Genomic DNA, 24232 nt, shown 5'->3' on the forward strand with positions numbered 1-24232 from the left:
TATGATTATTTAAGCATTTTTGGGGGGTTTGTTAATTTGTACATTTGGATGCCTGTTTATAATTTTTTGATATCCCCTTAGCCTGCAAGAATACTCCATCGAGTGGCTTTGCTGTATGATGCCCATCGTCCTCATTTCAGTATTGTCTCCATTTCTGCTGGAGATGATGCGGGTCAGTTACAGGAAGTTCCAGAAAGTTGCCAAGAATGGATTGGAGGAAAAAGTACTCAAAATGGAATGGATCATTGCATTTATAAAATCTGCATAGCTTTCAACACAGAAATTTTTGGAACTTTTCGGCAAACTGTGGTGTTTGACTTTGGTACAGAACCAGTACTCATGCAAAGAATAATGGTTGATGCTGCTTCAACAGAAGGTAATGTTCTTATCTTCTTGTAGATATTATAATTCAGTATACAGTAGAGATGAAACATTGTGAAAAAGAGGAATATTGCATAGGTCATCTTCACGTTATCATTTTAATTGATGTTGGGGGTAATTGCAGTTTATTTACACAACTTGAAATATCTTTCAGGTCATGGAAATACTTCTTTGTTTCGAATGATTGTTTTAGTTATCTAGTTGAAAAACAACAAGGTAATCAAACAGAAATGTTCTTTCAGTCTCATGAAAAGCCATTTAAAAAACTTTGCTTAATTCTTTCCCGACTCTTTTTTGCTCACAGCTCCACCATTGACACTTTCTGAAATGACAGTATTTTGCCACACTCTGCTCTACTATGATATTCTCTACACTATTAATATTTATATATTATATAAGCTAAATGATCTATAGAAAGGCTAATCACTATTATATTGAAATGTGGGCATCCCTGCAAACTTAAACATTTCACTCTCAATGGGTCTTTCATGTGTGATGAAAGCTTTGTCTCCTTCGCGTCCTCTTTAATAGGTCTTGTGTATGTCCCATCTGAAAGAAACCGGTTAGTATTAGATTCCGTACCTTAGAATATCCCCAGGCGTCAGACTGGATCTGGAAAAGTTTGCGTAGCAGTACCCCTACGTGTCGGTAGGCATCGTCTGCGGCTCTACGTGCGTCTGTCGTCGGCGTCATTGGCGCAGGGATGACGTTGTCGGAGTACTTGGAGGCCGCCCTCGCACGCTGACGTTAGTTCTTCTTTTTCTTTCCGCGCCAGCAAGCGCAGGTCCCGAGAAAGTGGTACCCTTTAGTCACTTTTTGACTAATCTTTTTCCATCCTTTTTGGATCTGTTTCGAGTCGCCTGACTCAATCGGTGCCGGTAGGGATGCCCGGGTTCAAGCCCTGTGCCAACTTCAACCGACTGATGTAGGTTACCGACCCCCATCGCCGGGCCTTGACGTCGAAGGCTAGGCGGGAGCGGTCCCGTAAGCTCCTCTAGCTCCGGCAGTCGGCCCGCGCTGTTCGAGGTCCCGGTCCGGAAGGAGGTAGAGGGACCGGAGTCATCACAGCTCGGCGAGCCGACACCACTTGTCGGGCGCCAAGTCCTCACGTAAGAGGCACAAGAAGTCGAAGAGGCAACATCACTCTTCTGACTCTCCCCGACGCTCGCGCAATGCGGCCGGGGGGTTCGTGTGACACCGCCCACGCGGCTCCGCCGGAGCCGCAGGCCTCACGGCCTGCTCCAGAACCGCTGATCCCTGGGCAGAACGCGACTTCGGAGGAGATCAAAGCCTTCCTCATGGACATGAGGTCGCTCTCTCCTCCATAGTGTTCTGCGGTGACTTCGGATCACGCGGCCCCGACCGGGAGTCCAATCGGGCCGGGTGCTTCGGCCCCGGCGCCGTCGGGTGCTTCAGCCTCGGCGCCGTCGACGACTTCGGTCCCGACGCCGCAAGGTCCCGCTGGATCGGGTTCCGGATCTGGGTCGCCACTGGTCGACCTTACGATCCAGCTGGCGTCAGCTCCTTAGGTGTCATCCCCTGCATCTTGCCCGCACGACGCTGTCCCTGGTTTACCCCTCAGTCCGGATCCGGCGTCGGAGCGGCGACGCTCGACGGCGCATCCGGCGCCGGCCAAAGCGGAGTTCTTAGAGGATCTGGGTCCATCCTTTACACCTGATTTTCAGGACATGGACATCGAGGGAGACTGGGGGGGATCTGAGGACCCCCCGGCACGTGAGTGCCAGTCATTTCAGGACTGGACACAGGAACTAGGGGAGGCCAGTGGCCTGGATACATCCCCAGACACTGGTTTTGTCTCCCCTCCTACCGTGCCTACGGAGGAGTGGGCAGCCTATAGTGTGGTGCTGACGAGGGCTCTTGAGCTCCCCGTCGCGAAGGTGAGGTCTAACATCCTCACAGAGTTCCTTAAACCGCAGGTAAGCTCTCCAGAGCCTCTACTGCTGTTTAATGAGGCTCTCACGGACGTCCTGTTGGGCACCTGGTCCAGGCCCGCTACAGGTCCCCCTGTAGATAGGAACGTCGCTAGGTGACACCACCCTGCTCCGGGCGACCCTAGTTTCTTGTCCACCCATCCCACCCCGAGAGCCTGGTTATCAAGGCCTCTACTTCCCAATCCGCATTCCCGACTGCCGAATCGGGAATCCAAGAAGTATGAGCAATTCGGAAAGAAGATGTTCTCCTCCCTTAGTTTGGGATTGCGGTCGGTCAATACTGCGTGCCTCTTGGGCCGTTACACCCACTCTCAGTGGGATACGGTCGCGGAAGTGCTGCCTGAGTGCCCGGAGGGTGCCCGGGCGAAGCTCGCTCAAGCCCTCGCGGAGGGAAGAGACGCAGTACGGTATTCAATACGGTGTGGACTGGATACCACAGACTCGCTGGGAAGAGCTCATTTCCACGTCTGTGGTGGTTCGCCGCCACGCCTGGCTGAGGTCCGCCAACTTCTCGGCTGATGTCCAAAACACCCTTATGGACATGCCGTTTGATGGCAGCCACCTCTTCGGTGGCAAGGCAGATAGTGCGCTGGAATGCTTTAAGGACTCCAGGACTAAGGACAAGTCCTTGGGCCTGTCAGCCCCACGTCAGCAAACTTCTGCCCAGCGCTTCTTTAGTGGCCATGGGAGGGGCGCCCCCACACGTCCTGCCAGCCACGGGCCGCAGACTACCATTCAGCGGTAACAGGGGACAACGGCGCAGCCAGTCCACATCCACCCCCGCAGCATCCGCCTCAAAGCCTTCCTAGTTCGAGCTTTCAGGCCCATTCGACACCAGTGGGGGGCAGAGTTTGCCATCACCACCTCCACTGGCGCTCCATCACATCGGACAGTTGGGTGCTGCAAATCGTCCGAAGGGGCTACTACCTACCCTTTGAGGCGACCCCTCCAGCCGTGCCACCGCAGTACCACCACATGTCGGGGGATCACTTGCAACTTCTGCAACAGGAAGTTACGGCCCCTTTGGCCAAGGGGCCCATTGAGCGTGTTCCTGGGCCAGAAGTAGGGTGTGGTTGTTACTCCTACTAATTTCTGGTTCCCAAGAGGGACAAAGGGGGCCTACGCCCTATCTTTGGACCTACGGAACGTCAACGGCTTCCTCCGGAAGGAGAAGTTCAAGATGTTGACTTTGGCTCAGGTCTTAGCTGCCCTAGACCCAAAAGACTGGATGGTAGCGTTGGACTTGAAGGACGCATATTTTCACATCTCCGTCCTGCCGGCCCACCGGCGTTACCTGCTGTTCACGCTAGGCCACGAGAAATTTCAGTTTACTGTGCTCCCCTTCGGCCTTACCAGCGCCCCACGAGTGTTCACGAAAGTCATGCCGGTGGTCGCAGCTCATCTGCGCAGGTTAGGGGTTTCAGTCTTCCCCTACCACCTCCAGACTACGGCCGACCTCCTGCACCTGCTGGGGTTCTCCATCAATGTGCCGAAGTCACACCTGTGTCCCTCTCAGAAGCTCCTCTTCATCGGAGCGGTTCTAGACTCTGCGCAGTTTCGGGTTTATCCTCCCAAAACAGCGGGTTCGGGATATTCAGGCTCTGATTCCGATCTTTCAGCCGTTATCCCGAGTCTCGGTCAGGTTGACGCTGCAGCTTCTGGGACTGATGGCCTCCTGCATCCTTCTGGTGCATCACGCCAGGTGGCGGATGCGGGCTCTGCAGTGGGACCTGAAGTTTCAGTGGGCCCAGCATCAAGGCAACTTGTCCGACCATGTCTTGATCTCGGAGGGCACTGCAAGACAGTTGCAGTGGTGGCTCATGGACCGTGATTGGGTCAGCGGCAGATCCCTCTCCCTACCCCAACCGGAGCACGTAGTTGTGACGAACGCGTCCCTCCAGGGATGGGGGGCCACATGGGAGAGGCGGAGATCAGAGGCTTCTGGTCTCCGGCGGAGTCCCGGTCCACATCAACCTTCTGGAGCTGCGGGTGATCCAGCTTGCACTGAAGGCATTTCTCCCCTCTGTCCGGGGGAGTGTAGTGCAGATGTTCACGGACAACACCACCGCCATGTGGTACTCCAACAAACATGTCTGGGTGGGGTCGTGGACCCTATGCCTGGAGGCTCTGCGCCTCTGGCAGTGGCTGGAACATCAGGGCGTGACCCTGGTGGTTCAACACCTGGGAGGTTCCCTAAACGCCAGGGCGGACGAACTCAGCTGTCTGTGCATGATGGATCACGAATGGCTTCTGAAGTCTGACGTGGCGCAAGGTCTCTTTCAGCAGTGGTGGGAGCCTTGGTTAGATCTATTCGCCACAGAAGGGAACGCGCAATGGCATCAGTTCTGCGCGTTGGAATTTCCAAGGCAGCACTTGCTCGGAGATGATTTTCGTCGCAAGTGGAGTTGCGATCTGTTGTACACCTTTCCGCCTATACCACTTCTGCCCGGAGTGCTGAAGAAGATCAGGCGCGACCGGGCCCAAGTCATCCTTGTAGCTCCAGACTGGGCACGAAGATACTGGTATCCCGAGCTACTCAGCATGTCAGTCGATCCCCCGATTCGTCTGCCACTTCAGGAGGACCTTCTGTCGCAGCAGCAGGGGACGGTCCTCCACCGGAAGCTGTCCAGCCTCCACCTCCATGCGTGGAGATTGAGCGGCGACAGTTGAGGCCATATGACTTGCCTCCTGAAGTCCGTGATGTGATTCTGGCAGCCAGGCGTCCCTCCACAAAATCGGTATACGCCTGCAGGTGGAACAAATTTGTGGCATGGTGCACAGCAAAGGCTGTGGATCTACTCTCTGCCCCTCTTTCTGTGGTTCTCCTCTTTCTTCGGTCTCTTGCCCAGCAGAGCTCTGCTCTGGGCACTCTCAAGGGCTACCTCTCTGCCATTTCCGCCTTCTTAAGGCTCCCTGATCAGCCCTCTTTGTTCAAGTCCCCAGTTGTAAATAGGTTCTTGAAGGTTATCACTCATATGTTTCCTCCTGTTCCTTTCGTGATGCCTCAGTGGGACTTGAACCTTGTCCTGACTTATCTGATGTGCGCTACTTTCGAGCCACTTCATAACTGTCCTCTTCGTTCCTTACTCTCAAGACTGCATTCCTGGTTGCCATCACCTCTGCCAGGAGAGTGAATGAGCTCCAGGCTCTTTCTTCTAAACCTCCTTTCCCTTCTGTCCATCCAGACAAAGTTGTGTTGCGGACGCGACCCTCTTTCCTGCCTAAGGTAGTCACAGCCTTCCACATCGGGCAGTCCATCACCTTGCCCACCTTCTTTCCACCTCAGCATCCCTTGAAAGAGGAAGAGAGGCTCCACCGTCTGGACCCAAAACGTGCCTTCTCATACTATCTGGTGCGCACATGCCAGTTCCGGGTGGATGACCAACTCTTTGGTGGTTACGTGGGCGCTAAGAAGGGACGGGCGGTGCACATACGGACCATTTCTCGATGGGTCGTCTTGTGCATCAAGGCTTGTTGTTCTCTGGCTAAAAAGGAGCCTCCTGTGGGGCTATGTGCCCATTCCACTCGGGCCACGGCGGCTACTACTGCCCTGGTTCGGGGAGTCCCCTTGCAGGACATCTGCCAGGCAGCTACATGGGCCTTGATGCACACGTTCGCAAGACACTACTGCCTGGACAACCAAGTCCGGAGAGATGTCTTTTTTCGGCCTTTCCGTTCTCCAGGACTTTCTGGTGTGATCATTGGATCGCAGTCCCACCACCGGGGTTGGTATTGCTGGGGTATCTATTCTAAGGTAAGGAATCTAATACTAACCTGTTTCTTTCAGATGCACAAGTTACTTACCTTCTGTAACGATATATCTGTAAGAAACAGTAGTTAGTATTAGATTCCTTACCGCCAAACCCATCCTCCCCGTTCTGCGAACCGATATCTAGGGTTAAGGTCATCCCCTTTCAGGGCCCTAGTTTCATGGCACCAGTGTTGGTTCTTAACACGGCTCTGCGTTTCTGGCGCGGAAAAGCTGTGTATAAGAACTGACGTCCGCCTGCGACGGCGGCGTCTAAGTACTCCGACGTCATCCCGGCGACGACGACGGACGCGCAGGGGTACTGCTACGCAAAATTTTCCGGATCCAGTCTGACGCCTTGGGATATTCGAAAGTAAGGAATCGAATACCAACTACTGTTTCTTACAGATATATCGTTACCGAAGGTGTGTAACTTGTGCGACTCTGGCAATGACAGTTATTTCTTTGTGTACCGCCAGGTGAAAGTTGAAGAAAGTAAAACTAAAAACAAAAAAAGTTCCCAAACTCTATGAACTCACACAATGCAATGAGCATAAGAATGTGCCTAGTTGGAATTGTTATTATCATAGGTAGGTATTACTGACAAACGTGCAAAACGTCCAATGTATTTACAGTGTATAGAACCTTTACTTGGTAGCTCGAGGAAGATAGTGATGGTGAAAAGGGTCTACCCTCTACCCTCCGAGTTTGCGTTAGAACTCTACTGGTGTCTTTTAACATTTTATTTTGTTGCTTATTTGCAGATAATCTGTTGCAAGCTTTTTTCTTTAAAATTGACTCCCATACTGTCTACATGTGAATAGTTTTCCACTTTGAAACTTAACCTAGTTTAATGCAATATACATTTTAAAAGCTGATCTAAATAATTTTATTGAAAAGCTCAAAGTTATATTCCGACAGCATCTCATTCATGTTCTTCATTTACATGACTCTGTTTAGAGTTTTTAGTGTACTTTTTCTAAACCTTCGAGAGAAAACAAATGGTTTCTTAGTATTAGAAAATAAGAGTCTTTATGAGTCTAGAGAATGTTATGCTCCTGAAGTTACTGTTGGGGTGAAATGTAGAACAATATCGGTTCCTTAGGAAATCAGGTGACTGTAAAATAAACTTCAGCAATACTTCATCAGCTACTGACTTACTAAATTGGAATGGAGGGGAGTAGCTTGAGCCCACAGGTGTCCGATTCCTGGGAGCTCTTTTGTTCTTCAACATAACAAAGGTTTTACTCATCAATGGAGCAATCGCCCAAGCATTTGAAGGTGCGGGGTACTACTGATAAGCACGCTAGCTCTCGGAAATCACCAAGCCTGGTCCAGTGCAATGCAAACAGGTATATAAAATGGTAGGCATATTACTGCTGCAATCAATGGATCACTGTTTCTGATCAGTGCAACACCCTTCTTTGTCCTCAGTGCATCACACCTTGCTAGGCATGACCATTCTGCTCCCTACTAAAAATTCATCAAATTATTCTCACTATGCAGGTAGTCGGGCATTTTCCATTAATAGCCCAGCTGATAGCAAATTCGTGGGCTATTTGTGGTAGTGTACACATCCATTGTCCTATTGCATGAAAACATGAAAGAAGCCTCTAGGTAATATCCTACAAATGGGTCGGTAATGTTCAGTAGCTTGTCTCTTTAGTCCCCTCATATATTTTGTTACTGCCTAGGTTTTCAGTGACCGCAGTGAACCCATTATTAGATGCATGAATGGACTCCTGCATTATCCGTCTAGCATTACCCACAACAGTCAGTACCTGCCTTGCTCAACCGGTAGCATTTTTTCATGATCTCATTTGTTATGCCTAAGCATTTAAGAACACCTTTTAATGATAACCTAACCGGCTAGTGCATGTGATGTACCATCTGATTTTCTACTTCATTACCTATATTAATTCCATTTACCCTTCTAAAATGACAGAGCCAAAGGAGAAATAGCAAAGTTTAATCTTTTAGGATTTGAAGGCTGAACCTCCAATTTCACACTGCCAATAAAAGATGAAGTGGATCCCAGTTCTAGCCTGGCAGCGATACTGAAGAAATTGTCAGCAGTCCAAGGCATTGCACAAAACACTAAAACCAAACAGATGTGATAGTCGTAAATGGAATGTAGCAGGAAGTACTGGAGAAATCCAACCTGACTTTCTGAACCTGAATCTAAAGTAAGCAGGTTGAAAGACATCTCATTCCACCTTTGTGCAGGTTGATTTAACACGCACAAATGTCCAACAACTTAATCGTGAACTCAGCTGTTAGACAACCAAAATAGAAGAGACGCCCAAAATAGAAGAGGCACCCTCCGCGTCTTTGTCATCTGTAGGGAGTTGAGAATTGAACTAGCGCTCTGCATGCCTTCAAACAAGTTGAAATACATATCTTTGGCAAGTGCTATAATCTTCAAACCCTTGCGTTATGAGCACATTGTCCAAATATTAGCCCACATGAGAAGATCCAAATCTGTTACTTGGGCAGATGTGAAGGTCAACATCTTATAATATTTTGCCAACAAAACCATCTAATGACACAGGGGCTTCCTAGTCCTTCAAAGTAAGTTGAAATCCATGTTAATTTTGGTTTCCTTTGTATATCCATTGTGCCTCTTGGTCCACTTATTTCCACTGCCTGATGAGCTATAATCATCCATCTCAAAGTTCTCAATCAAAAAGAAGCATAAAATGACACAGTACCATGGATCGTCCATTGGCATCGTCAACAGACAGTTCTCTCTGTTTTCACCATAACACTTCAGTACATTACATATGTGTTGTTGGTGGGTCTATGCCTTTCTGTGTTGTTCGGAGGGAATCCTTTACATGGTATTCAGTGTCTCACGTTCTGATTTTCAGTTTGCATGTTCTTAGTATTCTACAGTTATGTCCTATTGGTCTACTTTGTACACTGAAGAAGGTCCGTTATTGCCCATGTTATTATTGTCCTGCACTATAAGAGTCACTGTGCTACTCTTTGCAATATTAGACCTACTAAACTATTTTTTCTCCATTAGGTTGGCCAGGAGAGTTGTGGAGTCACCCTTTGACCACTGTCATGGTTTTGTTAGGATTGGTTGGGTTTGAGATTCCATAGGTACTTTTTATCAACATAGTCTTATATTTTATTTTGTCTTCTGTTTTCATTTTTTTCCTCAAAGTGTACCAATAACTTTCACTCCTGTGACAGGTCACAGAAAAATGTGTGTGTTCACCCACTATGCCTGATCTTGTATAGCCAAAACTGACTCAGTTGTACCATCTCCAGTGTGCCTTTACTCCTTTCTGATGTTGCTTCTGCTCCATGAAACCCCCCAATTGATATCAGTTTTTCTACTAGTTAATTTGACCCCTGGATCTAGAGCCTCTTTTATTAGAGCACTCCAAACCTTCCTAGTATCTTGCCTCGACACAGTCACTTCTACAATGCTAGGCAATTTTAATTTCCATTTAGAGGAAAATAATGATACTGACTCCTCCGCCCTTATTGATAACTTTCAGGGATTTGGGATGGAACAGATAGTTTCAAAACCTATGCACCAAGCCAGCCATACACTCGATGGTATTTTCACTAACAATGACCACATTGGGATAACATCGGTCCAGCCAGTTCCATGGTCCGACCACGCGGCCATCTTTTTTAATATAAAAACCAACTCCCCTATCACTCGCCAAAGGGATTATTCCCTCCCAGCCAAAACGCGACCCTGGAAGAACATTCAAGGAGATCAGTTAACTAAAATCCTGTCCACAAATGCCCCCTCAATAGGTGATAGCAATGGAGGGGCCAATAAATTTAATATATGGATTAACCAGGCGAGAAATGAGCTGGCTCCCGAGGAAATAAAGAAACCAAGGAGACGATTAGTCATCTCACCATGGTATACAGCTGATGTTAAACTCATTAAACTTAAATGCTGACGACATGAACAGATCTGGAGATCCGACTATAGCATTCAACACAGGAAAGAATACACTAGTGCCCTACATGATTATAAAATAAAGATAAAACAGGCCAAATCGGCCTTCTTTACCAAAAAAATTCAAGAGGCCTCAAATTCCTCAACGGAATTCTTTACAACCGCCTCTAAACTAGCGAAGTGCCCTCAAGACATAATTTTTGTCCCGGGTCAAAATTTTGTGGATAATTTGGCCCTGTCTTACCAACAAAAAGTTCAAGCTGTTTATGACGAACTTCACAACTTGTCAGCAACAATAGGAACTGACCACAGGTTACAAATAGAAACCCCGGTGAATCATCTTTCCCAATTTTCCTCCTTAAATGATAACCTGGTCACAAACCTGTTAATTCAGACTAAATCAGGCTCATCCCTGGACCCCTGTCCTCCTTATATACTTCATCTGGCCCCCGAAGTAATTAGCTCCATTTTGACCCCCTACTTAATGAGATAATAAGGTCTGGAGTTTTTCCTCAAAGATGGACCCATCCTGAAAAAGGAATCTCTGGACCCACTGGAGACCAAGCACTATCGTCCAATATCCTGCCTTCCTTTACCGTCCAAGATACTTGAAAAAGCAATGAACCAGGAACAAATGGAATTTTGGGCCTTAATAACATCTTAGACCCCACCCGGCATGGCTTTAGGTCATGTCAGTCCACGGAATCTGCTTTAATATTGGCCACCGAGGAAATTTGCAGGACCATGGACGAAGGAGGCAGAGCTGTTCTAATATTGCTGGACCTGACAGCAGCTTTCGATACCGTCAATCACGGGGCCCTATTAGATAGGCTCTGAGCTGTAGGCATCACAGATACTGCTTTAACCCTTTTAGGTCTTTCTTAGAAGCCCGAGGGTTTTCAGTCTGGAGAGTTTTTTCTTCGGTGTGGTGTCCCCCAGGGATCTGTGCTCTCCCCTACCCTGTTTAATTTGTATGTGACCCCGCTGACAAAACTTATAAAATCCCATGGCCTGCGATTAGTGTCTTACTCTGATGACACTCAGTTAGTGGTGTCACTCTCCCAGACGGTGGAAATCACAGCGGAGCATTTTCGTATCTGTCTCCTAAGTGTAAAGAGCTGGATGAATAAGAACTTTTTGAAGCTCAACACCGAAAAAACTGAGGTGATTGAGTTTGGACAAAAACCCTCTATCTGGAGTCATCTATGGTGGCCTCCTAAAGCTGGTACCTGTCCCGTCCCAGCACAAAAAGTCAAGAACTTAGGCTTCATGATTGATAAAGAACGAACTTGTACCTCACAAATCAGTCAAGTTACATCGGCCTGTTTTTTTACAATCAAGGTCCTCAGGAAATTCCTACCATTCTGATAGATACATCTGCCAGTGGATTCCTCACCTTGTGAATATCCCCCTGCGTCAGCAGCATTCGGAAATTCTTTTTGTAGCTTTGCGCCGACGTGGACCGACGTCACAGAGGCACGGCATCCCGCGCGACTCCGCTGACGTCACCAACACCATATTAGGCCCACGCCGGCGTGATGACATCAGTTCCCTTTTTTCCGCGTCGTCGATGCTAACGGTTTTCTGGGATCGTAAAGTAGCTTTGTAGTAACTTTGTTACTTTGTGATTATTTTCACTGTATCTTCGTCTTCTGTCGAGTTTTAAGGCTTGAGGGGAATGTGGCAAGACTATGTCCATAACTGACCCGCATGAGTGCTACGTCTGGTGTCTAAGCTCCGACCATGACGTCGAGGATTGCCAATCGTGCAAGAAAATGACTCCGAAGGCCCTTCGGGCGAGAGAGATGAAGCTCCTCGTTGCGAAGCTTAAAAATAAGAAAGAAAAGAAGACTTCAAAGTCTCGGTCTCGACGTTCGAGGTCGAGGTCTCGATCGAGGTCACGATCGGAGTCGTCATCTGCTCATGCTTCAAAGTCTTCTAGGAAGAAGCATAAGAAGAGGGATCATGAGTCACGTCATCACTCAGGAAAAGACTCCAGTTCGCGACCGAAGTCGCAAGTCAGGCTTCTTCGAAAGGAAGTGGAGGTTTCGGCGCTGGAAGCTCAGGACACAGATAATGAGGCTTTGCGTCCGAATTCGCCAGGGTCACCTAAGCAGCAAGCGAACCCTTCTCCGAATCAGTCTAATCCTTCTGGTCGAGAGGATGAAGGTGAGGTGGAGGAGGTTGGTGATGATGAGGTGCAAGTGCAAGCAGATTCGTCAACCCCAGTGCCGCTGGTCAAGGAGGAGGTCGACGTCGTGACGCCTCCGCCTCCTCGAGAGCAACCAGGTGGACCTTATCCAGCCTTCCCGGCTTCTGGTCAGGATCCATCCCAGTTCCTGAATGCAATGTTCGGAGTTTACTCCAGGGCGATGTACCCCTCTGGTGCACTTGTTGGTCCAACGGGTCCTATGGCATTTAACTTGGGCGTTCCCCAGGCTTATGCTCCTGCGCCCTTCATGCCTTTCATGCCGGCTCTTACACCGCAATGGCATTTTCCGACGCCGGCGAAGCCTTCGACTCCGAAGCCGTCGACGCCGCACCAGTCGACGCCGATTCCATTGACGCCGGTGCGCACGACTCCGAGGCAGGATTCTGTTCGACCTATACTTCGTCCGACTTCGGGTTCGACGCCGGCTCCGGCCCCGGCAAAGTCGGTTCCGGATCTGTCGGCTTCGTTTACTTAGGAAAGATCAAGGCGTGAAGCCCAGAGACTTCTGGAGGAAGAAAGGTATCAGTTTGCTGATATTGAAGAAGGGGTGTTGCAGGATTCTGATGATCCTTTTGATGACCTGAGAGAGGCCAGTGGGCTTGAACTGTCTCCTGAGTGGGATTTGGCTTCTGTGTCAGATGTGCCTTCCAAAGATGTGATGCCATATCACGTTATTAAAAAGGCAGCTAGCTTATTGAATATCACTCTGCCCACTACGGAGTATAAGCCTAATCTTCTAACAGAGGTCCTTCACTCACCTTCTTCAGTTATTGAGCCAATGCTGCCGTTTAATGATGCTTTGGCTGAACCCATCTATGAAGTCTGGAAGAAGCCTTTGACAGCTCCAGCTGTTTCAAGGTCTGTGGGGAGGAGGTATAGAGTTGCACCTAATGACCCGGACTTTTTATCAACACACCCTCTGCCTGAGCGTCTGGTTGTGCAGGCTGCCTGCTCAAAGAAGTCTGTAGGGGCTTTTCCGCAGGTTCCTGGGGAAAAGGAATCCAGAAAACAAGACCAGGCAGCCAAGAAGGTCTTCTCTTCAGCCAGTATGGCGTTAAAATCTACCAACGCAACTTGTCTTATGGGACGGTACATCCATGCCTTGATGGATTCCGTAAAGCAGTTAGTGCCAAAAATTCCTGAGGTGGATAGAAAGGATTTTCAGGAAGTAATTTCGGAAACTCAGGCTGCTGCAAGACAAGTGATACAAAGTGGGCTGGACACTGCTGATTCGGTGGCGAGAGTCATGGGCTCTTCGGTGGCTGCTAGAAGAGCTGTGTGGCTAAAAACATCTGAGTTTTCTGCAGATGTTCAGTCTGCTTTGATGGACTTGCCATTTGATGGCTCAGGATTGTTTGGCAAGAAAGCTGACGCTGCCTTTGAACGTTTCAAAGATAGTAGGGCCACAGCAAAATCTTTGGGACTTCAAACCAGGGGTACTACTGGAAGGCGCTTCAGAGGATTTGGCAGGTCCTATAGAGGAAGAAAACAAGCTCGTCCTAGAGGTCGTCAAGCCTCCTCCTCCTCCTCCTCCTCTTCCCCTTCCCAGCCCCCTGCCACCGCAGCAAAGCAGCCCTAGATCCGCCATTCCGGATCATGTGGGCCCAGTTGGGGTCCGGCTTACCCATTTTCTACGAGATTGGGAATTTATTACCTCAGATCTTTGGGTTCTCAATCTCGTGGAGAATGGGTATGCTCTTCCCTTTCTGGAATTTCCCCCCAATTTTTGTTCGGAGGACCATCTGCTGCTCCTGCAGGAAGAAGTCCTGGCTCTGTTCAGTAAGGGTGCGATAGAGGTGGTACCAGAGCAGGAGAGGGGTCAGGGGTGCTACTCCTGGTATTTTCTGATCCCCGAGAAGGATGGCAGACTCCGTCCAATCCCAGATCTCAGGATCTTGAACTTTTACCTGAAGCAGGAGAAGTTGAAGATGCTCACCCTTGCACAGGCTCTTCAAGCACTGCTGGAACAAGACTGGATGGTGTCGATCGACTGGCAGGATGCGTATTTTCACATCCCAATCCTGAAGTCGCACAGAAAGTATCTCTGTTTCACGGTTGGTTCGCAACACTACCAGTTTGCGGTCCTTCCGTTTGGTCTTACTACTGCGCCTCGAGTCTTCACCAAGGTGTTGGCAGTGGTGGCTGCGCATCTCAGAAGGTCGGGGATACCTGTATTCCCTTATCTGGACGATTGGCTGATCAAAGCAGAATCTCTAGAGATAGTGCTGCATCATCTGCAGGAGACAACTCAGTTGTTGCACAGGTTGGGTTTTTCGATTAATGTACCCAAATCTCACCTGGTGCCCTCCCAGCGCAACCTGTTCATAGGTGCAGTACTGGATACAACTGTGTGTCGTGCATTCCCTCCTCCTCAAAGGATTCGCGACATACAGGAAAGGATTCCTTTGTTTTTGAATGGAGCAGTCGTTCCAGTCCTGAAGGGCCTTCGCTTGCTCCGTCTGAAGGCTTTTTGCTGTCTGTTGGTCAACTATGCACGCTGGCACATGTGGGTACTCCAGTGGTGCCTCCGCAGGCAGTGGTATCAACACAACGGAGATCTCAGGGAGCCAGTGAGGATCTCCAGAGAAACTGCAGCGAATCTGACTTGGTGGGGCATGGAAGGCAACCTGTCACAAGGAAAGCCTTTTCATATACCTCCATCAGTGGCCACAGTGATAACGGATGCATCCACTCTAAGGTGGGGTGCGCATCTGGGGGATCTGGAGGTCAAGGGTCTTTGGCCTCCAGAGGAAAGGTTGCTTCACATCAACCTTCTAGAGTTGCGGGCGATACGTCTTGCACTCAAGGCCTTCCTCCCTTCCCTTCGCAGTCCGTCAGTCCAAGTCCTGACGGACAACACGACCGCGATGTGGTATGTCAACAAGCAGGGAGGAGTAGGTTCGCAGTTTCTCTGCAGAGACTCCTTTATCTCTTGTCCTGGGTTCAGGACCATCAGATTTATTTGATTGCACGAACTTTCAGAACTCCGGCCAGATGATTTGCAGACACTCTGTCGGCAGTTCTCCGCCGACCACGAGAGGAGGCTCCATCCAGAGGTAGTTAGTCAGGTCTTTCGGACTTGGGGAACTCCTCTGGTGGATCTGTTCGCCACACATGAGAATGCTCATTGCCCGTCATTCTGCAGCCTCCAGTTTCCGATGCAGGGCACCTTGGGGGACGCTTTTCAGTTGAGTTGGGACTCTCAACTCATTTACGCGTTTCCTCCCATACCCTTGATTCCTCTGGTTCTGATGAGGAAATATAAATTTTATGGTCAAGTTGTGTTCCCTAGCGTGTACCCCACCGTCTCCATGTACCAGCTTAAAGTGCATGTAACTTACCTCCTGTACCAGCTATGAAGACGCAAATACATTTGCGTCCAACGTTAACATGTCCTCTTTCAGACCCACCCTGAATGGGTTGAATAGTCCGTTCCTAAGTATGCTATGCCAATGTCTTTTTGTAGTGTACTTTACACGTTTTTCAGCTCTGGCAAAGTAGGGCCTGAATTCTGCCATCGAGCCTTTTTCCTGCCTTCTGACTCTGAAAGCCTCAGCCCAGGCTGTCTCTGTACCCGTGACCTCTGACTTACTTTCTGTGCGGCTCCCGGCGCTTAGCACAGCCTGCTGCCTGCCAAGACTGACTTCAACCTTCGAATTATCTGTTCCGCTCCTCGAAAATGCATTCCTGCCTACTAGTTTAAGTAAACATCCTCCCAGCTGCAGAGCAAGGGCCCGGCCTCACTGTCTCCATGCAAGTAATTCATAGCCTCTGTTACCATGGTAGGCCCATGCCCCTCGCATTCTCATGTAGACACTTAGGCGCTTATACACGCACTCACAGTCAGTATAGAATAGCTTCTGCCCCAGAGACCTTTTCCGTTTAGATAATATGGTTCCCAAACATCAGATATCAGATATGATAGAAGTACAAGTTGATCTGACATGCCAGACTTCTGTCTCTTTCCGCCAGTGTAAATGTCAAGTCCCCTGCACCCTCTGGTTTCCACGTCAATCACACGTCATGCAGCTGCGCACGCATCCAAGCCTCCGATTTCTGCTGACATTGCAACATTTCTGCTTTGTGCCAAGACCGGGCCCAAGTTATATTGATCGCCCCGATTTGGCCAAGAAGGGTGTGGTACAGAGATCTTCCCCACCTCTCCCCGTGCCCTCCGCTTCGTCTCCCTCACAGGGCAGATCTCCTCTCCCAGATGGAGGGGCAGGTTCTACACCCCCACCTCCAGACCTTACACCTTCATGCCCGGAGATTGAACGGGGCAATCTGATTTCCTTTTCTCTTCCGCACGATGTGGTAGATGTCATCTTGTCCGCCAGGCGTGACTCTACCAAGTATATTTATTCTTATAGTTGGTGTAAGTTTGTTGCTTGGTGCGGGGAGAAGTCCGTTGACCCTTTAAGGGCTCGTTTTTCCATTATACTTCAATTTGCACTTTCTTTGGCCCAGCAGGGTTTTGCAGTGGCAACTATCAAAGGTTATTTGTCGGCCTTGTTGGCTTTACTTTGTTTGCCAGACCAGCCCTCTTTGTTTAAATCTCCTATTGTTTTGCGTTTCATTAAGGGCCTTACGAATACATTTCCTCCTACACCATTTATTGTACCTCAATGGGACTTGAACCTTGTTCTTACGTTTTTAATGGTTTCACCTTTTGAGCCTTTACACACATGTCCCTTGAGACGTTTCTCTTTCTAGACTGCTTTTCTGGTGGCAATTACCTCGGCAAGGAGGGTAAGTGAGCTGCAAGCTCTTAGTTCTAAGCCCCCTTTTTTATCCATTCATGCTGAAAGAATGGTTCTAAGGACCAGGGGGGCTTTTGTGCCTAAAGTGGTTACTCCTTTCCATCTGGGGCAGTCCGTTACCCTCCCTACCTTTTTATCCTCCCCCTCACAAGGAGGAGGAGAGACTTCACCGCTTGGACCCTAAAAGGGTGGTGAGCTTTTACCTGGACAGGACATGGGAGTTCAGGTTGGATGACCAGCTGTTCTTAGGCTTTTCTGGCTGCAAGGAGAAGGCGGTGCACAAGCGCACGCTCTCGAGGTGGATCATCCTCTGCATTAAGATTTTCTACGCCCTGGCGGGTAAGGACCCTGCAGAGGGTATAAGAGCTCACTCTACTAGAGCTAAGTCATCAACATCTGCTTTGTCTAGAGGTGTTCCAGTTGAGGACATTTGTAAAGCGGCAACTTTGGCCTCCCTCCATACTTTTGCGAAGCATTACTGCTTAGATGCTGAAGTGAGGAGGGAGGGCCACTTTGCGCGTGTTGTCCTCCAGGATTTTCTGGTATAGGAGAGTGGACACCCTCCTCCGGGAGTGGGGACTGCTGTGGGACTCTATTCACAAGGTGAGGAATCCACTGGCAGATGTATCTATCAGAAGAACAAGTTACTTACCTTCGGTAACGCTTTTTCTGGTAGATACAGTATCTGCCTGTGGATTCCTCAGACCCACCCGCCTCCCCGTTATCCACTCTTTAATACCGGAGTAACTATAATGTATTTCCTGTGTTGTCAAGGAATTGTTTATTTCAAATGTTTGATTACATTTGTTTCACACTGTGTGTGTTACCTTGATATTTGTGTATTGTGTATACTGTGTATATCTCTACTGCAAACAAAACAGGTGATGGACCGAATGTGGATCAATGTCACACATTCACCCTAGTCCAAAGATCTGGGCCCAAATCCATCGTTTTTTTGCACTCCACACCACCCTGGGTTAGACAATGGCGATATGCAAATCAGCTCTGACCCTGTGCCCCATGGGAACAGTCCAGTCCGAACTACAAAAGCCATGTCCTTCCCAGAACGGAATCAAGCATCCGAGGACCGGACCGGTTTCGAGGTAACACCTCTCATCAGCCCGGCTAGCTTGACTCCAGTGGTGTGGAGTGCCTGGGACCCACGTCTGAGCATCCCCAGCGCACTTATGGCGGCAATTGCAAACAAAACAGGTGATGGACCGAAAGGGTCAGAGCTGATTTGCATATCGCCATTGTCTAACCCAGGGTGGTGTGGAGTGCAAAAAAACGATGGATTTGGGCCCAGATCTTTGGACTGGGGTGAATGTGTGACATTGATCCACATTCGGTCCATCACTTGTTTTGTTTGTGTATATCTCTACTGTCATTGGTCCGTCCGTGTGCCTCGAAGGCACGGAAAAAAGGGCGTAACTGATGGGCCTAATATGGTGTCGGTGACGTCAGCGGAGTCGTGCGCGTTGCCGTGCCTCTCTGACGTCGGTCCACGTCGGCGCGAAGCTACAAAAAGAATTTCCGAATGCTGCTGACGCAGGGGGATATTCACAAGGTGAGGAATCCCCAGGCAGATACTGCATCTACCAGAAAAAGCGTTACCAAAGGTAAGTAACTTCTTTATAACTTTTACATTGAGCAAAACAGTAGTTGGTAAAACTCCAGTCACTACAAAATGCGGCATACAGAGTATTGCTAGATCTCCCTAAGCGTCATCCGACATCTAACGCCATTCGACAACTCCATTGGCTCCCTGTTAGGTGAAGGGTGCAATTCAAGGCCCTTTGTCTAATCCATAAATCCCTCAATGGAAGGGGGGCGGAGAACATGACAAACCTTTTTCCTCGTTATGTGCTGTCCTGCACATGAAGACTGGGCCCGATTTGCCTGCCTAGAACAAAGAGAGTCAGATGGGGTGGCAAATCTTTTTCCTACCAGGCAGCAAAACTATGGAACACCCTGCCCTCTGTGCTACTCCACTCACTCCCTTTGTCACTAAGGTTGAGAGACTGTGGCAACTGGGAGTAATTAGAAAGCTCTCTGGCTAAAATATTAAAATATGCACATACTTAATATGCCAAAGATCAGCAAGCTGCATTGAAAAATTGTGTATCTGCGATAAAGATTGATGTGCCCAATAGTAGAACCTGAATTGTTTTTTGGTTTGGGTTTGATAGACGCCAAGTGTCAGCTAAGGACAGAGAGACCTGGTGAAGTCTACCATGGGGATGGGGCCCTTATGTATGCTCGTGGGGGAGTGTGACCTGTCAGTTGACTGGCCATTCAAGCCTTTAAGTCCCCTTCCCCATATTCAGATCTCCTGAAGAGGCCGGGCCTTATACAATCTTTTTTTTCTCAGGAAACACCAGCGGGACATGCACATCCAGTATAGTACAATATACATTTTGGAGGAGGCCTGAAGGGTACAAGAACAAGCACAATGGATCTTGCTGTGTTTGTAGGATTTGGAGGCAAAGATGGCATTTGAGTAGTATAGCTACTCCTCTGAAACCGCTCATAAAAACCAGCATGTACGCTTGTTAAGAAACTATGCTTAGCATGGAAACAACATTTGATCATTGCCAAGTATCTCTACTGCAAGATAAGTATAGCCCCTACTCCTCCCTGTACCTCTAAAGTCCACCATCATATACTTAACAGAACACATCTGTTGAGCACAAGCCATTGCTCAAATGTGGCAGTACCCACTGTCCGTTATGTCAACACCCTGAATAAAACCATCCAAAATTCCCAACTCATAAACAACTGGTTATAAGGACAGGGCCTTGACTCGCTGGCTCCATTGAGGCATTCAACAGGTCATGGCCATTGCCCCAGTCTTTAACAGCAGAGGGTGTCAGTGCATGGATCTGTATTGATGTGAGAATCTCCCTTCACTCACTAGGCCATTTGCCGATGAGCCAAATCTGGAGGGAAGGTCCAGCCATCTGGCTGGCGAAACATTGTTGCACATGTTTGGTGATAAAGATGCTTAGAGATTTGTGTTTACTTACACCTTTGACTTGTTCTGGTATTATGATGGTGTCCCAATCTTTAAAGTTTTGTATGTTGAGAATTGGGGGGGGTGGGGGTGGGGCATTCAGTTGAAGTGGGTTAGGATGTGGTATGCTCTTTCAATCAGAAGGCAAGCAGATACGCTTCATACAAGGAACCAGGAGTGGATCCATGTATCTTGTATTGTAACTGTGTGCCCTCCACACCCTCAGGGATTTCTATTAGTCTCATTCGGTTTCAGTGTGTTGTACCTTAAGCATCCTCAACTTGACCAGTCTGGAATTTGAAGAACTTGAGTCACCCAACTGTCGTCTTCTCGAGTGGGTTCTCCGAGTCTTCTACTTCTGATATCCTCTCCTCAGCTTTGGTGACTTAACTGCATTCTACAGGTCCTGGCATTGTGGAACCAGATCCAACCCCACTTCTATTTTTGCATCTAGGCCAAGGTATACCTGTCTTTAACTATTGTCAGTAGGAGAAGTTACCTGGGGAATCTACGGGCCCAGTTTTTGACCAGCTTGACCTTTGATTTCCTTGATACCTAACCTCGGCTGGAGGGCAGAACAGGTGTCTTCCTGTTTACAAAGACTGAGCGGCGTAACGTATTGGGCCATCCCACTGCAGCTCCAGGACAGTGCCATTAGCCCTACCTCCACAGGTTCTGATACTTCAGGCCAGGCTTCTCCAACGTGTAGCTTGTGAGCTACTGGTAGATCGCCAGCTACCCATAAGTAGCTCTCCTGTGTGCAGCTTAGCCTGCCAAATTAGAAGCGTTTTGTTGGTTGATTTAATATATGCATACCAAAATCGAAAAGTGTATATTCAAGACAAAAATGTGTCATTTTATAACTTATAAACTGATGTCTGGGAAGACTTATTACTAATAGTAACTTGGTGCCGGGGGCCTTGCTGTTATGGCTATTATGGTTTACCCATGTAGAGGCATTCCACATTGACAAGGTATTTTTTACATTACTGTTGAGAACCGCGCCTGATGCACTCACACTGTAGGTAATCTTGTATATGGGGTCCACTAATGTAAATTTGCCGGTTTCAGAATTAAAACTCTAATCGTATTAGTAGCTAGATTTTCATTGAACATTAGTAGCTCCTAGTACAGAAAAGGCAGGAGACCCCTGCTTCAGGCTTAGTCAGGGCACCCCACTAAAGAAGGTAGGAGTTCAGGTGGATTGAAAACCGTCTATGCAGGGGCTCTGTTCTGCTGCTTGGTATCAGGAATCGCACCGCTTTATGCCAATTACCTTCCCCAGACCTCAGCCTCATCAACATCAGTCTGCTGTGTCAAAGCTCAACAAATAAATGAGTTAAGATAGAAATTTGGAGATCAGGCAGACTCCAGGCGGTGCAGCGCCTCCTCCCCCGGGAAGCTCCCTCGCTCAGTTCTCCCCAACAGAGGCTTACCTGCCTTCCTGTGTTTAGGTCTCCATCACAGGTTTACAGGTTTACAGTTCTTGGATAGCCCCCAAGGCCGATTGCCAGCTGGACTGCATGAACCCACTATGAGGTAGCTGTGCCTCACCAACAAGGGCCACCGCCACACCAGTTGAAAGTTGGGGTTCTGGGAGCTCTTTCAGGTGGTGATCGTTAAATATTCCCAAAGGGCTTTGCCTCTGATTTTTATTCTAGATTTCACTGCCTCAAAACAAAAACCTAAAAGCATGTTTACACATATACAAATTAAATCAACTTTTGCTTTCCAGTGATTAAAGATTGCAAAATAAATACATTTGTTGACAGCTAGGTTCAGTTTCGTTTTATCTTCAGATTGGAAAGACCATCAATATTGGGTTTCTTTGGAGCGAATTTAGTGCCTCCTCTTCTAGATTGAGATTTTTATTTTATGTATGGTAGCCCTAAATGCAGCATTAAATGATAATTACCTATATCTTGCAAAAGTGAGAGACGAGCCACACTTTGTCCTGAATCGTTAACTCATTCATAGTTCATTTCATAATTCCCACAAACCAATCAAATGCTCTAATGTACTCTTTTGTAAATCATATTATTTTGGGATATTGCCCTAGAACTAATGACCACTGTTCAATTGTGTTATTAAATCAAATGTACAGTTTCAAGAAAAGGGGATGATGGGATTAGAAGATAGTTGTTTTTATAGTGAATCTGGTATTTTTTAGTCCAATGACTTTATCAGGTACAAATACATTGACCCTGATTCACAAAGGTAAATCTAGGTAACATTTGTGCATATAGCTAAATACAGTTCACTAACGCTGGTCAGACGTTTTTACTAGGTAATATGAGAACCTTTTTCACCACCCTCACACATGAGAGCGTATGGACATGTACAATTACAAATAGAATAGTACAATTTCTACTCGTAGCTTTAGGTGTATGCCAAACAATGATTATTTGACATTGCATAAGAGTAGATCTCGATCTACGCTATGTATAACAACAAATGCAAAATAATAGGGAAACTGCAATCACCTGAAGAAAATCACATGCACAACTGACAAAAACGCACACACTGGATGATCCCAAACAAGCAGCAACCATCACTAGTGCAAGAACATAAATGTAGCCCATGCTCTATGCTCTGCCCTCTCCACCTTGTGCTGTAAGACATTTTGGAACCAGACAACAGCTGCAGCCAATATGGCACAGATCATCAAGTTCTAGGGGTAGAGGAGCTTTTTGAGTAAGAGGAGACCAAAATTGTGGTCAACCATGTAGTTGATCCCAGTGGTCAACAAGCTTATGGCCTGTCTCCATACAACATCAGTGGAGCTGAGAGGGTGGCCATGCGGCTGGAGGTCACAGACAGAGTGAATGCTTTGAGATGGAGGTTTGCAACATAGGGGAAATTAAAAAGGAAAGGCAAGTCAACAGGAGGAAGGTCAAGGATACATTTGCAAAAATCCAAGATGCAAATATCCTTTCTTAGAGATCAAAGCTCACCTCTGCCTCCCCTACCTTGGGGAGTGTATCCACTGCACCATGCGCCCAGACCTACTGTGTGCCATGCCTGTCCAAGGAACCCAAAATTAAGATAAACACATTTAGCCTGAATTCCAACTCTTCTCATCATGTCTCCCCTCGTATTTATGGAGGCATCATACACATATCTGAAAGAGACATGTTAGTGATAAATTCCTTACCTTAGAATATCCCCAGGCGTTAGACTGGATCCGGAAACTTTTGCGTAACAATACCCCTGCGCGTCGGTAGGCGTCGTCCGCGGGTCCTCGTCCATCGTCTGTGTCGTTAGCGCCGGAATGACGTTGTCAGAGTACTTAGACGCCGCCCTCGCGCGCTGACGTCAGTTCTTCTTTTTTCCGCGCCAGCTAGCGTAGATCCGGAGAAGCTCTACCCCTTACTTACTTTTTGACTAAACTTTTTTGACCTTTTGATCTGTTTTTTCTCGAGTCGTTCGACTCCTACGGAGCCGGGTTCAAACCCTGCTCCAAGTGCAGCCGATTGATGTAGGTTACCGACCCCCGTTGCCGGTGTCTTCAGTGTCTAGGCCTCGACCACGAAGACAGAACCTGCTCTGACTGCTGGGCCCTGACGTCCAATGCTAGGCGGGAGCGGTCCCGCAAGCGGCTTGACTCCGGCAGTCGGCCCGCGCCGTTCGAGGTCCTGGTCCCACAGTTGGTCGAGGGACTGGTCGCGGGGTCGGAGCCCTCGTAGCTCCGAGAGTCTGCATCGGTCTTCGGGATCAAGATCTTCAGGTAAGAGGCATTGGAAGTGGAAAAGGCGTCATCTCTCTACCGACCCACCCCGACGCTCGCGCGACGCGGTGACACCACCAACGCGGCTCCGACGGAGTCACGGGCGCCACATCCTGCCCCAACCTTCCGGTCCCTGGCCACGATGCAACGCCTGAGGAGGTCGAGTGGTACCTCATTGCCATGAGGTCCCTCCCTCTTCCGCCAGGTTCCGCGGCGCCTTCGGTCCCGGCTGGGGGGCCTAGCGGGTCGGGTGCTTCGGCTCAGACGCCTCCGAGTGCTTCAGCCCTGACGCCGTCCCAAATCCTGCCCTCGATTCGGTTCCGGCGCCGGAGCGGCGCCGCTCTCGACGTCGTTTGGAGTTTTTTATTTCCACGACCCGGCCCCATCCTTTGAACCTGAATTTCAGGTGATGGGTGACGAGGGGGATTGGGAGGGGTCCGTGGACCCTCTGGCACAGGAGTGCCAGTCTCAGCAGGACTGGACATGTCTGCTTGGGGATGCCATTGGA

The 24232-nt window shown here is 48.6% G+C and overlaps 1 protein-coding gene across 2 annotated transcripts in view; it reads left to right on the forward strand.

Annotated features, from left to right (window-relative positions):
* HELZ (helicase with zinc finger) overlaps window positions 1-24232 on the forward strand; it is a 1742088-nt gene that overhangs the window by 562075 nt on the left and 1155781 nt on the right. For both annotated transcript variants that reach the window (XM_086930935.1, XM_086930936.1), the window contains exon 11: window positions 82-376. In XM_086930935.1, the coding sequence (XP_086787061.1) occupies window positions 82-376 (295 nt within the window). The remainder of the gene's footprint in view (window positions 1-81; window positions 377-24232) is intronic.

Source organism: Lissotriton vulgaris, chromosome 7 (assembly GCF_964263255.1).
Source record: "Lissotriton vulgaris chromosome 7, aLisVul1.2, whole genome shotgun sequence".
Lineage (NCBI taxonomy): Eukaryota > Metazoa > Chordata > Amphibia > Caudata > Salamandridae > Lissotriton > Lissotriton vulgaris.